The 14,249-nt window shown below is 59.9% G+C and overlaps 1 protein-coding gene across 5 annotated transcripts in view; it reads left to right on the plus strand.

Annotated features, from left to right (window-relative positions):
* The window catches only part of PHF21B (PHD finger protein 21B), an 81,240-nt gene that overhangs the window by 38,377 nt on the left and 28,614 nt on the right, over window positions 1-14,249 (plus strand). Inside the window, exons 1-2 of one of the 5 annotated variants that reach the window (XM_059401814.1) lie at window positions 13,318-13,430; window positions 13,660-13,756. The exons of 3 other annotated variants lie outside the window; for them this stretch is intronic. In XM_059401814.1, coding sequence (XP_059257797.1) covers window positions 13,411-13,430; window positions 13,660-13,756 — 117 coding nt within the window. In that variant the 5' untranslated portion in view covers window positions 13,318-13,410. Of the gene's footprint in view, window positions 1-10,645; window positions 10,857-13,317; window positions 13,431-13,659; window positions 13,757-14,249 lie in introns of those variants that run through there. One more of the 5 variants, XM_059401812.1, reaches the window with a different exon arrangement.

Raw genomic sequence — 14,249 nt, forward strand, 5'->3', positions numbered from 1 at the left:
CACGATGCCTTCCAGATGAAGCAGGAATTTGACAGAAGGTCACAGAAATACGGATGTTCTCCATCATTAAAGGGTACAGCTTTCCAGCCCTCAGAGTTCTTAGCACAAGTAGGGGTCCACACGGTGGCACATGATGACGAGATGCCAGACACAGGGTTTGAACCCAGGGAGCTGGACCACGTGGTCATGGAGAGATGTGGGAAGGCGAGAGCGGCCCCAGAGGCCAGAAGGCAGCCAGGCAGTTAGCGTAAATGCCGACAGGCCATGATCTCCAAGCTACAGCTCCGCAAAGGACAGGCCAGGGCCTGGCATCTTGCCTTTTTCACTGAACTCTTGAGGTCCGGTGCTCCACCAAAATAAAGGAATTAAGCCTAGAAAAATGAGATCTAAGTGCAGGAGAGGGGTCCAGTAGCCTCGAGAGAAACCCATTTAGGTTGGAGCAGGAGATGGAAGCTTCCGGGGAAAAAAAGGAACCAGTACGAGGTTGGTTGTACAGAAGAAGGACTTGTAATTCAATCAGGGAATTCCAGAACAATGAGCAGAGGACCGTAGCAAGCTGAGCGACCGAAAAGTCACAGCGGAGAGAGAAAGCAGTTCTGCGAGAAGGTGAGGACGGATTAGGGAAGTGTGTTACTTAAATACGAATACAGTGAATTTGGAAACCGCCCCCCGCCCCGGAGGAGCAGCCTGGGCACCGGACATCACACCAGCCCTTCACAGACCAACCGCCAACCAGGTGAACCTGCTCTCAGATCTTCACGTCTTCACACACAGCATCCGGGAATAGAAACTTCAAAGACAGTTAATCCTTGTAAGGTACATGGACCCGTGCCGGCCCGTGAGAGGGCTATGTGCTCAACCCGGCGGGGGAAATGTCCCTCTGCAGCAGGTCAAGGGCCGGGCCGGGCCAGGCGGTGGTCATGGCCAGCAGGACGCGTCCTTGGTGGTGGGTGTGTGGGGTCGCAGGGAGCGAGGTCGGTTGGAAGGTCATGTGGACGGGGCCGTGGTGATCTCAGAGGGGAGGGGCGTGCCCAGGGGGCTGTGGCTGTGGCGCCGGCGTGGGAGGAGTGGTGGACAGAGGGCTTGTGCTGACACTCTTGAATGCCCCAGGGTGCGTGGGATGCTGCTCTCCCAGAGCCCTGCCCCTGTCCCGGGTCTTAGTGACGCGGCGTGAGGGAGATCAGGGAACCTGGAGGAACCGCCCATCCCTTTCCTCTGCCTGTTTCCAGTTTCCAGAGGGGCCAGGTGGATTCCAGGAATGGGAACCACCGCCTTGGGTGGACACAGCCGTGGTCCCTGGGAGAAAGCTTCCCATTGGGCCTCTGGGCTCCCAGACCAGTGCAGGGAGGTCCCCCGAGGTCTCCACCCCCGCCCCACTCGCAGGGACAGTGGCCGCCTCATAGAGAAAGCCCAGCAATTCTGAGAGCCATAATGTGTGATAAATCCCAATATTTCTGCCATTAAACAGTAGCGTCACGAGGGCTGAATTGCCACCTGCAACGAGTAAATTAAATATTGACGATTTCATTGACTGTTAGATTTAATTTGGAGCCATCTTGCTGCGGCCGTAATGGGGCTAGAGATGACTTACTATTTAATCCCGGCTGTCATCCCCGTTAAGAGCTGAGTGATGAGGAAAAGATGTACTCGTCCTGGTGAACAAGTCCGGATTCTCAGGCCTCTGCCCTGTAAATCTGGAGCCGGAGTGGCGGGGGCCGCCCCCAGCAGCCTTACCTCCTCCCCCAGGCAGGACTGAGAAACTCTGTCTTCCTCCCTGGAGACCTGCCCTCACTTCGTTTCCCCCGGGGGGAACCCGGGATCCCCCACTGGAGGCCGGGAGCCTCGGCCTGGTGCCTTGGGGCTGAGGCGCTCAGCGCCCTTCCTTGTCTGGGATTTCCCTTTTCTCCCCACGGCAGGGAGAGCTCTGCTCCATCCGTCAGGATCTGCCCCTGCAGAGCCAACTTCTGTGACGTGGGTTCTTACCTCTCCGTTAGTTACTCCGTAGACCCGCGTCGCTCAAGGGAGGCCAGTGGATGTTCCCGGAGAAGCAGGAGGAGATGGAGCCAAGAAGGTGACGTCGAGGCAGGACTTCGTGCAGAAATCTAAGCCCACCAGGCTCAGGGGCGCTTGCTTGGGGGAGGGGTCCTGGCCGCAGAAGCTGGGGGAGGGGCAGCGGGCTGCCCTGTGCCTTCCCGATGTGGCTTTGAGCACTTCCGGATGGCAAGCACCTGGACGAGAGAGATTTCAGAAAGAGCTCAGACAAGAGACACCCAGCATCTCTGAGACAGAGATGTGTGGGCCCAGAGGGGGAAGGTGTCATGGTGGCCTGGATTCCTTCAGGGGACTGGAAAGTACAGAACAAGCACTGAGTACTTGCAGAAGTATTTTCTGAGCAGATTTGGGGGGGGGGGGAGCTGTAGCTGCTCAGTGTACTCGGGGCCTCCCCCAGCTCAGGACCCTGCTGCAGTGGGCTGTGACCCATACACGTGGACCCCTTCATGGGCTGAGGAGCGCTGGGGGTCACACCCTACTGCAGTGGGGTCCTGCGCTGGAGGAGGCTTCCTGAGAGCTGGAGGACTCAGCCTGACCCCTAGGAGGAGCAAGGCAGGGAGGAAGGCTCCAGGGGCAGCCCCGGCTGATGGAAGAGGGGGCACCTCCCCGGCTGATGGAAGACAGGGCACCTTCCGACACTTGGTTCCAAATCAAATGGGGCTTGAAGCTTCGGGCCCCAAACCCACACACCGGGAAGCTGTGGGTCTCAGAGGGAGGGCTGGGGGCCTCCCGGTAGGAGGGGGTCTCCAAGTTAACAGGGAGCCCCCTCTTGTCTCCCCCACCACGAGCTGAGCCATAGAAGAAGAAACATTCAGAGATGTTGGCTGTGTTAAAGGAGCCATGCCGGGGCTGGGATGATGTCGCGGGCAGAGAGACTAATTAATGAATTAGAACAGGAAAAGTAAAATGAAAGAGAACATAGGGAATGAGAAGTGATCATGGCAGGAAAGCCCTGTGGAGCCTGGGACCTGTTGGGTTTGCTCGAGACTGAGGATGGTGGGGGGCGGGGTGCTCACAGGAGCTGCCGAGACCTTCGGGATGGTTGCAGGTTACATTTCCAAATAGATTGAACTTCGCTTGAGACGTAGCAAGCTGGGAAGCCGCACTCCGGCTAGCAAGTTCCTCCTGTCCCAGGTGCAGCATCAGGTCCTCAAGAGCATCTCTGGCCAGGCTGGGGTCCTTGGTGTCTGCGTGGAGGGTGCAGTGGGGTCGTTCTCTGGCTCCAGGCTGTCCCGCCCGCCCCACCGGGTGCCTGCCCACGGCTGCCTGCTGAGGCTGAGATGGCAGGGACACGCCCCCGTCCTGCCACCGACATGTGGGGGAACCTTGTCAGGTGCTAGAGTTGAGGGATCCCGGGATGCCCCCATTTCTGCCTGTCCCCCCAACTCAGTCCGCTCAGAGGCCCAGGGGCAGGAGCAGGGAGACAAGCCCCAGGCTGCTGTTCACTGGCCTGAGGACTGCCACGTTCCTCCTAGAGCCGTAGAACTCTGGCTCCCCACTCAGGTTAGGAGGGGCTCAGATTCGAGGCTTGGGTCTGCCTGGGAAACCCCCAGACCGCATGTCGTTCAGCCAGAGGTAAGTTGCTGCATTTCACAGAGGACCCGGAGGGACAGTATAAACTAGGGAGGAGCCTGGCTGGCTCAGTTAGTATAGAGCGTTTGGCTCTAGATCTCTGGGTCATGAGTTCAGAGCCCATGTTGGGCGTGGAGCTTGCTTTAAATAAAAAAAAAAATTGTAAAATAATTTGCACGTGAATTAGAGCTTGATAAAACCCAGTATTTCTGCAGCACCCCACATGCACGAGTGCTTTCCCTCCTCATGTTTTGTGTCATCACCAGCAATTCACAAGAAATTACGCCGGAGGGGGAGGGGCACGCGCTGATATTAACCACCGTCTAGACCGGCCATCGGCCCCTCGTGCCGGAGTCTCCTGATCTTGCAAGGAAAGGGTCTTCCTCCCCAGTTGATGGAGGACAAGACTGAGGCTCAGGAGGACCTCTGCCCGAGTGAGTGCCGTGCCAGGGCCCCGCGCTCTGCTGACTGCGGAGCCTGGACGCCCCCTCCCCCCACGTCCTTCCTTCCGCGTCCACGGCTCCGTTCTTCACTTTCGAGCGCGCCGTGAGGTGGGCTGCGTGGGCGTTTGTTGTTTCTGGCGTCATTTGCTCACGCATCCGGAGCTCGGTCTTGCTGCTGGGCCCTGGGGACCCTCTCCCCAAGCACACGTCCCCATTCAAGGTCTTGTTCCCTGCCACATGGCTCTGGATGGCCGAACCAGGGTGCGCCAGCCGAGCCCCGTGTCGCGTCAGCCTGCTGGTCGGCGGGCTGGGTTTGGCAGGGCGTCCGTCCTACGGGATGGTCAGCGCACTTCCCGGCTCTGCTGTTGCCTGCTTTGAGTGCCCAGCTTGTCCCTGTCCAAACCTGCAGTTGGTGGCCTCGCGGTGGTCAGAGCCTTTAAGGGACGGGGGAGTAAGGAAAGGAGGAAGTGGGCGTGAGAAGCCCGTGGCCGGTGGGCTGGAGTCGTGGCTCTCCCGATGTGAGTCCAGGCCCGAGGAGCCCAAGCCTCGCGCCACCGAGCCCGGAAATGGGACGCACACGGGAACGAAGCTTGTTCCCTCACTCACCTTCTCTTGAAGGGATGTGGTTTCCAGCGTCTGCAGCAGAGCGCGTCTACCTGCCTGGGGGCGCCTGGGGCTTCAGTCTGTTGAAGAGCGTCCGACGCTTCCGCTCAGGTCATGATCTCAGGGTCATGAAATTGAGCCCCACATCGGGCTCCGCGTTCAGCAGGGAATCTGCTGGGGTTTCCCTCTCCCTCCGCGCCTCCCCCAGCTTGCGTGTGTTCTGTCTGTCGCAAATAAATCTCTTAAAAATTTTATAAATAAAATCTTTAAAGATTTTTTTAAAGATTTTATGTAACTGACAGACAGTGAGAGAGGGAACACAAGCAGGGGGAGCGGGAGAGGGAGAAGAAGGCTCCCCACTGAGCAGGGAACCGGATACGGGGTTCAATCCCAGGACCCTGGGATCATGACTGGAGCTGAAGGCAGACACTTAACACTGAGCCACCCAGGCACCCCCCCCCCAAAATTTTTATTTAAAGCTTTAACAGCCTAATTATGCAAGGGATTGGTGGGAGCTGCCCCATGCTACGAAAGGACAAGTCCGTCCACGTCCACGGTCTACAAGGCACTTTGTAACCTGGGTCCCCTTGAGTCTGACCAGCAGGGAACAATAGAATTCCCATTTCACAGATGAGAAACTGAGGCTCACGGGGCTTAGCATGTTCCCGTGGGTGATTGACGAGTGAGGAGGCAGAGGACTGGCACCTGGGTGAAGCCAAGTTTCCTGACTCCAAGCCCAGTGCTCCTCCTTCGCTCAAGTTCAAGTGTACAGTCTTCTGGAGCTGTCAAGGCCAAAAGGCCAAAGACATTTTCTTGAGCACTCACTGTGTGCTAGGAACCAAGGGTGTGCCTCCACGTGGGATGCAGTCGGTCCCCCAGGTGCTGAGACGTGGGCTGGAATGTGGGGGTTGGGGTGTCCTTGGCGCCGGGGAATCTGCGTGGAGCTGGTGCGTGGCCGGCCTGGATGTGGAACCTGGTGCTGAGCCTCTCTCCGCCCCAGGTGGCAGTTGTCACATGTGTTCCTGCACATGGGGACTGAACTCTGTCACTTTATTGAATGTTAGGTTTCCAAAGAAGGGGGCTTGGAGTGGGCACAGTGGTCACAGTGCATGCCGGGGGTTGCAGATGGCATGGGGTGTCTGCGGGAACCGCAGAGACGGCCGCGTTCTGCGGGGGACATAGAGGCGGAGACTAGCCTTCTGGAGAACCAGGCCTCCTGACCTCTAGAGGCACCTTTCCCAGAGCCCCACACACTTCCTCTTAGCCTCCAGGTCCTGAGCCTCCCCAAATATATCCCGGGGGCTTGCACAGACCTGGCCCTGCGTGAAACAAAAGGGGAGCGTACATCTGGGTGTCCTGCTCAAGAGCCGGGGCTCAATCTGCCCCAGGGATTCTCATGCCGCTCTGGCAGTCAACCCAGGTAGACTTCTGGGTGGAGGTGACCCCCAGCCACTCAGTGTGCGCTGCTGGGGGACAGACACAGGGACCTGTCTGGTTCAGCCCCGTCTCCAGGCTTCTGGGCAGAGAGCATGCCGGGAGGGAGGCCTGCAGGCAGGGTTGCACCTGTAGGGGAAGGAGAGGAGGAGGGATGGGGTGGGCATGAGGGCCTGGCTGCTGTGTGGTCAGGGGCCTCACTGAGCAGGAACTCACTCCGGATCTTTCCTCTGGGACTGGCAGGACTGGGCTGTGGCTCCTGGGCCCCTGCGTCTGCCTCCGGCTTGTGTCCCAAGGTTCTCAGATGCTTCCTCCCTCTCTGAGTCAGACCCACTACGCTGGACCTCGGGGATCAGCCCCACCCCCATCGTGCAAGTGGGGAAACTGAGGTCCAGCTGGACCTGAACCAGGCACCCCCTGCACGCCCACCTTCCGGGGTACCTCCCTTCTGCACCAAGGACAGGCTTGTTGCACTCAGGAGTCTCTGGCCAAGGGCAGCCTTCCCTTTCCCCCTGGTCTCTCCAAGGACCGAAGGGCTAGGCTTCCTCCGTCCACATGCTGTGTCCTGGTCCCCAGGTGTGTGCAGAGATGCTGTGACAGAGGGGTCGGTCCTCACTCCACCCCAGCCTCAGCCCTTGCTATGTCTCAACCCATCCCCTGGCCCTGTCCTCTCCTAGTCTCCCCGGTGTCCCTCCATATCCCCACCTGTGAAATGCTGCCCCAGGGTCTCCTGTCACCTTCCCCTCGGGGTCCGTCACCTTCCCCTCGGGGTCCGCCGAATTCTGTGGTCTGGCTCTGAGCCGTTCAGAGGTCTGGGGGAAGGTGGGACACCACCATGGGTCAGGGCCCGGCCTGTGGGTCTGCTTCCTCCAGGGGCCATGTGCGCCCAGCCCAGAACCATGTGGGGTCGGGGAAGCCCCTGGTCTCTGCAGCTTCAGGTGCTTCCCACGATGATCAGAGACGTGGGATCAGAAGTCTTCAAAGCCCTGTCGGTACTCTGTGAGGCCAGTGTGGGTTTTAATCTAAGTGAATGGCTCCTAGAGATTCCCTCCGACCCTAGTTTCACTGATCCTGTTCCTAGGACAATTCCTTCCTTGAGACGGCACCTTGCTTTTTAGGTGCTGTCAAACACCTGTTGTGTCAAACACCTGTGGTTTGTAGGTAACCACAAACATCGATTCCTCTCCAAACGTAGCTGCGAAGCCTCCAAATTGGGAGGGGGGGGTCTGGCATCGCAGCTGCGCCCATTTTCCTTCCTGTCTTGGGGGTCGGAGCTGCAGTCCGTGCCCTGTTTTAGGCATACAGCTTTCTCCTTTGAAATATAATGTACACACACTGAAATGCAAATCTTAATTGTGCTGTGCCGCAAGTTTTGACAGTGGTCCACCTGAGTGACTCACATCCCGAGATCCGCAACATTCCCCGCACCTCGGAAAGTTCCCTCGTGCACCTGCCCGCTGAGCGTCTGCCCGTCCCGAGCTTCGTGTCCATTCCGTAAGTGGCCCTCCTGTCTCGCTCCGTTCGCTCAGCTCGAGCGCCCGGCACGCTGCAGGTGTACCTGCCCTTCACTCCCGGGCGTGGCTGAGTGACGACCCGTATGGCGTGGGTCTGCTGCCCCCCGTTTGCCCGTTCACCTGTTGATGGACATGTGAGTTGGTCCCGTGTTCCGGCAGTTATGAACAAAGCTGCTGTGAGCATTGCGTGCACCTCGTTCTGAGGGCACGTCTTCATTTCTAGTGTCCGTACCTAGGGGGGCAATTGCCAGCATCGAGGGCACAGGTGTGTTTAATTTCATAAGAAATCACCAAACTCTTTCCCTGGGGAGGGGGAGGTCGCCTCCTTCCCACTCCCCAGCTGCTCCGGCATGCTCGGCTGACTTCCGAGCTCCGAGCTCCGTGCTTCCGAGCTCCGTGCCTCCGAGCCTCGGTCCTTGGCAGCCTTGCCCCTCTGTGCACCTGGCTCAGCCCGGGCGCCCACCGCAGGAGCACAATTCACGCTGCACATCCTTCATCTCGGAACTTGGTCTTTCAAGGTCCCCCTGTATCTACCACTTGTCTCTAGTCCTATGGAAAAGTATGGTTTTTATTCTGAGTGTGTTGATTGGCCATGTCGAGTCATGTGTCCCAGCCTGCCACCCATGCAGACCAACTGCCAGACCCACTCCCTCCAGCGCCCGGCCGCCCTGCGTGTGAGACGGAAGGTGTGAGGAGGTTCTGTGCGGCCGGACCGGCTGAAGACGCTCCGCGACGGCTGGTTCCTGGGTTGGGTTTTTGTTTTCATTGTGAGATTTTTGGTATTGCAAGGGAGAGCGAGAGTGTGCCCGCGCCAGCAGGGGAGGGGCGGGGCGGGGGCTGGGCCTCTCCAGCAGGCTCCACAGCCAGCGCGGACCCCCTCCCCACTGGGGACTCTAACTCACGACCCTGAGATCATGACCTGAGTTGAAATCAGGTCACGGGTCGCTTCACCGACTGGGACACGGAGCACCCCTGTTGGGGCACACTCTTGTATCAGAAAAGCCTTTTGTCTGAGGCGTGTGCCCCGCGAAGTCAGAGCTGCTGCCAGGCCTCTGTCGTGTGAGGGGTGAAGGTTACACGTCTGCGTGGCACAGAAGTGCCCGGAGATGCCTTTGCCCCTTCCTGCTGGCTGCAGCGTCGCAGGGGATGCTCGTGCTCCTGAGAAAAGCCCCTGTGGCTGGGCGGTAGCCGGAGGGAAGGGTGTAAGAGAGCCTCGGCCAGCTGAGCCTGCGGAGAGGGGGGACAGCTGTGCTGAGTCTGCGTGGGCCGTGCCTGGGGCCCCTGAGAAACCCACCCCGTCCCCTAAGCCGATGCTTCATCCTGGGCAGGTGGGGAGGCCGGAGAGGGCTGCAGCCGGCCCTCCTCCCGCGCACTCACCTTTACCTGTGGCAGGTCTGGGCGAGGCTGGGCCCTGCCCAGACGTGACCTTGTGGAGTCTGTCCGCGTCCAGTGGGTCTGGCATCCAGAGACCCCTCGGGAGTGCGGATTACGTGGGGGGTGGGGGGTTCTTTCCTGCAAAATGAATGTGCTGGCCCAGGGGCAGCCTTGCCACAGAGCCACAGGGACTGTCCTGGCACGTGGAATGCTCTGTGGCCAGACTGTCCGCTCGCCCACCGCACGTGTGCCCTGCCCAAGGCCGGACTCATCAATGTCAAGTTCAGAAGACATTTTCTAGGGCTCTAGCTGACCATCTCCTCTATAGACGCTGGTGACCCCATCCTAGAGGTGGGGAAACTGAGTCAGGAGAGGAAGCAGTGGTCTCAGGTTACTCTGAGGTGGAGGTAGCACCGGGATTGTTTCCATCTGGTACAAGAGACCCTGGGACCCTTCCCCTCCTACTCAGGGCCACGTGCTAGAATCCCCACCATGGCTGCCCCCTCCCAGGTCCCCAAGCATGGCCACCAAGTGTCACAGTTCCCCCCTCTGCCCTGCCTTGGATAGGCTGGTGCTGGGACATACCTCTGAGGGGGAAGGGGTTTGGCTTATGCCTTGTTAAGCATCTTCTGGGTTCCAGGCACTGTGTTCCTCTGTCTTCCCCAGTCCCCTGCTATGTGTCCAAGATGGCCATACTGAGCCCTTGGGGAAGCAAAGCTCCTCGCTCCATGTGTGCGCTCCCTCCCCACCGACAGCCTGGTCTCATACTGCAGGACAGGGTCAGGAGGGAGAGAGAGGCAGGGACCGGGTGGTGGGAGAACTGTGACCTTGAAGCCTGAAGGCCAGGGTCCCCTCTCAACCGTCTCTCTCCAGCCGCCTGGGGCAGGGTCACTTCACCCCCTTAAGTTTTCATCGTCCACACCTCCATCTGGGTCCTGATACTCAGCTCCCAGGATTGTGGAGACCAGCTAGACACAGTTACTGTATCCACACCAAACCGCACCCCACACCCTTTCCTGCTGGCAGGAACCTCCCATCCACCGCCGTCTGTGCTGGCCGAGTGGGGGCCGAGTGGGGGCCGAGTGGGGACAGGCTCGCTGACCGCGACCTCCAGATCTGAATTCACATCCTGACCCAGCATCTGCTTAGGGCCTGTTCCCCCACATGCTGGCTGGGAACCTTGTCTTGCTTACGTCCGACCACACGGGACACTGCTCCCCCAACTAGAACCCTTGTGGGAACGCATGGCGCTGCTTTGAGGGTCACTCAGGAGCCCCTGGCTTGCTGGAATGTTCCGTATCTCGGTCTGGGTGGCGGTTTCTTGGGTGTCGATGTTTGTCCCAATCCGTCAGGTTGCGCACTGAGCTCTGCACCAGTCCCGATGAGTAGACTGGATCTCTGTTTGACGCACTGGGGCCCCCTTTTGGAAGCCGAGAGTGTCTGGGCCAGGGCCCGGGGGAGGCTCCCGGAAAGATGGGGGGCGCTTCCTGGGGCTCCAGGCCGATGTGCGTCTCTTAAATTAGATTCCGGGGCATCGGAGGTGCGGAATGAGAATGCTGAGGCCAGCGGGAGCGCGTGATCCCCAGTCATATGTGGAGATTAGATTTCCTGACCAACTGTGTATTTTCCCGAGGTCTGCAGGCCGGTGGGGAGAGCGTTCCCCATCCGAAGCACCCCCATGGACTGCATTCTGCGTTCACTGGGATTTGCTGGAGGACACGGCGGCCTTTGGATCAGAGGGCCCAGGCAGCTGCTCCCAGGCCTGCTGCCAAGGAGCAGATACAAATACTCCACGTCCCAGAGAGCGGGGGCCCTGAGGCCAGAGGGCAGGCGGTCTGCGGAACCAAGGCCCGGGGCAGGGCAGGTACCACCCATTCCGTGTTTCCTTCTGGCCTTGGGCTCCTGCGCCCCTCTCCTGGCAGCTTCGGAGACAAGCCCCTGCCCCCGCACCTGCTTCCCTCCTGCATGTTCTCCGTTGTCTCCGTCATGGCAGGGTCCGGGCTGCAGAGGAAGGAGAGGGAGCTCTGGACTCTCCCCGGAGGTGCGAGGCTCCGGCCGCTGTCCCTGGGTCCTCTGTGCGACACGCCTCCCCCGGCCCTCTCCAGGCCTGTGAGGCTACATCTTCCCGGGGGCTGGGCTCCTCCCTGAGGGGACCCCTGCAGTGGGAGGGGGGCGGCCTGCTCTGGGGGCCTTCCATCCGGGCCTACCATCCTGGCAAGCCCCCTTCAGGGAACAGGGCTTCCTGCCGGGCCAAGCAGGGGGCCCTGGACCAGCCCCCTGGACCTGGTTGGCTTTTGCTCGGAGTCTGGTGCTCTCTCAGAAATGGCATTTCTTTCCCAGTTTGGGGGATGTGATGCAGCTGCTTTGGTTGGTCCCACGGAAACCCCCACACGGAGCAATGGGCGTGGCTTCCAGAGGCTGCCAGCCGTGGGGAAGTTTCCAGCACGTCCCCCACCTGTGGTTGCCAGGGACTGGTGGCCGGCTTTTTGGCTTCCCCTCCAGATCACAGCCCCCAGTCATCAGTCCACGATGCCATTTAGAGTGTGTATTTCCTACTAAATAGCATAAAATTACACCCTTTCAAGTTAATGAAACCACTTTGCAATGCAGGCTGCTGAGAGGGGGTTTTAAATGTCAGCGCCAAGTAGCCGCTCGAGTTTTCTGGTACTTTCCGATTAAGAATGGCCTCCCCAGGAAGGACCTCTGCATTGGTTAAGTGGCCCTGGGGAGCCGCCCCTGTGGGGCCATACAGGTTCCCCCGCGGCGCACTCAGTAAATGGGTTTGCTCGGAGGGGCATCGTGTGCAGCATCTCTGGGTCTGAGCTCTGGAAAATGTCTCCCTGTGGGGTACGGAGAAGCCGGTTTCCGAAGGGCTTTCTTGTTTTAATGACCCAGCGTTTCAGTCTCCTGAGAGCCCCACTGGGCAGAGCTCCCGTCTCCCGGGAGCTGCTGTGCATTGGGGACGGACCCCTCACAGAACCCAGGAGAGAACAGAATGCCCAGGGCTGGGTTGGCAGGTGTCGGTGCCCCTGGGCAAGAACCTCCCAACATGGCCAGTCCTGGGGGAGAGCTGGACAGGCCTCTGCACCGCTGTGAGCTGCTCGGAAGCTTGGCCCGCCAGCAATCCATCACGCGAGAGGAGAGGAGACCCACATCCTGTCTGCCCCAGAGGACTCTGCCACGGCCTGTGGTCTGCACCTTCCCAGCTGGCCTCCGGTCTGACCTCCACCCAGAAGTCCCTGTCCTGCCCTGGCTACACCATCCAAGAGTCTACCACGGCCAGTGGCTCCCAGGCACCCACGGGGGATGGCCGAGCTCCTGCGTGTGGCATTCAAGGCCCTGCCTGGCCCTCCATTCCTCCTTCACTACCCGCTTTTGGCTTTGTGGTCCAGTCCCCTGCACTTAGAGCCCCTCGATGCCCCTGCTTCTGGTGCCCTCAACCCTCCTACTACCCGCTGGTCCCTCCTGATTACCACGCACTTACCTGGCTGCCCACCTGAACATTCTGGTCCATCCTTCAAGGCCCAGCTAAGACATCACCTCCTCCAGGAAGGCTTCCCACTTCCCTCTGCAGAGCCCCCTCTGCCTCCGTTTATGCTTATTTTTAAACTACGGATATACAGAGGGAACTGCAGTGAATTTCCATATGGTCTCTGCCCAAGCGGGTAAACGGGCATCTTGTCACGTTTACTCTGATCGTTTTGTGAAGAGGTGAAACACACAGAAGGAGTAGGTGTCCTCCACGCACCCCCTCCCCTAGGCAAGGGCAGCTATGATCATGAATCGGTTTTGTGTGTTTACTGTTTATCAGCAAACCTCACAGTCGGGTGGGGCTTGCTAGACGTGAATGGTGTGAGGTGGTTGGGAGCCCTTGTGCGTGTCACCCAGGGCATGTCCCCAGGCTCTGTGGTGACGTGTGTACTTGTGGCTCATCTCTCTGGCTGCTGGGAGCCGAGAATGTTCCCCACCATGAGGACATCGGAGCTGCTCCATCCCTGCCAGTGGACAGTCCGTTTTCTCCCTGAGGCAGGTGCTGTCCTGAAGCCACTCCCATCTGTGTCCCTGGCACGTGGGCACGTGTGGCCCTGGGGTGTGTGTCTGGAAGGTGAACTGCAGAGCTGGGTATCATCAGGCAGCCCTGCTGCCACCGTCTGCATGCCAGCCTCTCCCTCTCTTCTTGCTTGCCTCGGTGGGCCCTTGGTGCACATCTGTGAGTGGAGGAGTCATTGGAATGATCCAAGCCTCCTCTCATTCCCTTTGCTTCAGACCGGAGGGACACTTCTTAGCACGCAAGCCTGCAGGGGAATGAAATTTGCACGCATGCTGGCTGGCCCGACGGGTGCCCGTGGCTCCAGTGTGTGTGCCCAGTCCCAGGTGTAGACCCAGACGACAAGGTCGGGGCAGCCGGGACTCCCAGGATGAGGCAGCGAAAAGAGGTGTACGTTTCCCTGGGCTTGCACACGAACCCCCGTGGCCCCTGAGGGTCCCACATGGACGGGCTTGGGGTCAGCGGGAGCTGGCATGGGGGCCACAGGCTGGGAGGGCGGTCGCGGCCAGACGGAGCGGGGGCACGCCCGCCGCACGTGGAGTTCCCCGGGTCCTCCCCCGCAGCGGTAAAGGCGGCTGGTGGAGTTCACTGGTGAGTAGTAAACCGCTTCCCCCCACAGCGAAAGTGGTGCCTCGGCTGTATTCCTGTGTATTGGCGCTTCCCGACGTTGGCGGTCTGTTGTGTTGTTTGCCCCACGTCGCGGCCACTCTCGGAAGGTGAGAGGAAAATCACAAGCGGAGAAGACACACAACCACGCGGCTCGCGTGGAGGGGCGGGAGGCCAGGCCACCTCCCGGGGGGCTTTTGGGTGGCTCTGGAGGCCCAGGGCTGCCGCCCCGCTTTTCCACCCAGCTGTGGGAGGTGGGAGCCGCGTGGGGTGCGGGAAGCAGGAGCATGGCCTCCCTGCTGTCCTCAGAGCTGTGTCATAGCAGGGGGCATTCTAGACCTCCTGGTGTCCCCTCCTGGACAGTGCCCTCCCAGCTGAGGTGAGTGGAGGTCACAGGGGACATGTGTGGACACAGGCAGGGGGCCCCGGGCAGCTCCTACCCCTGGGTCCACAGTGGGTCCACACTGGGCAGAGGGCTGTGGGGGAGGCCCCACCCGGACCCTGGCTCTGCCGTTCACTGAACCGGGTGCCCGACAAACCATAGCCCCACTGGCCTGTTCCCTCGTCTGTGACACATCGGTTCAGATAAGGTTCAAGTCACGC

This window comes from Mustela nigripes, chromosome 6 (genome assembly GCF_022355385.1).
Source record: "Mustela nigripes isolate SB6536 chromosome 6, MUSNIG.SB6536, whole genome shotgun sequence".
Lineage (NCBI taxonomy): Eukaryota > Metazoa > Chordata > Mammalia > Carnivora > Mustelidae > Mustela > Mustela nigripes.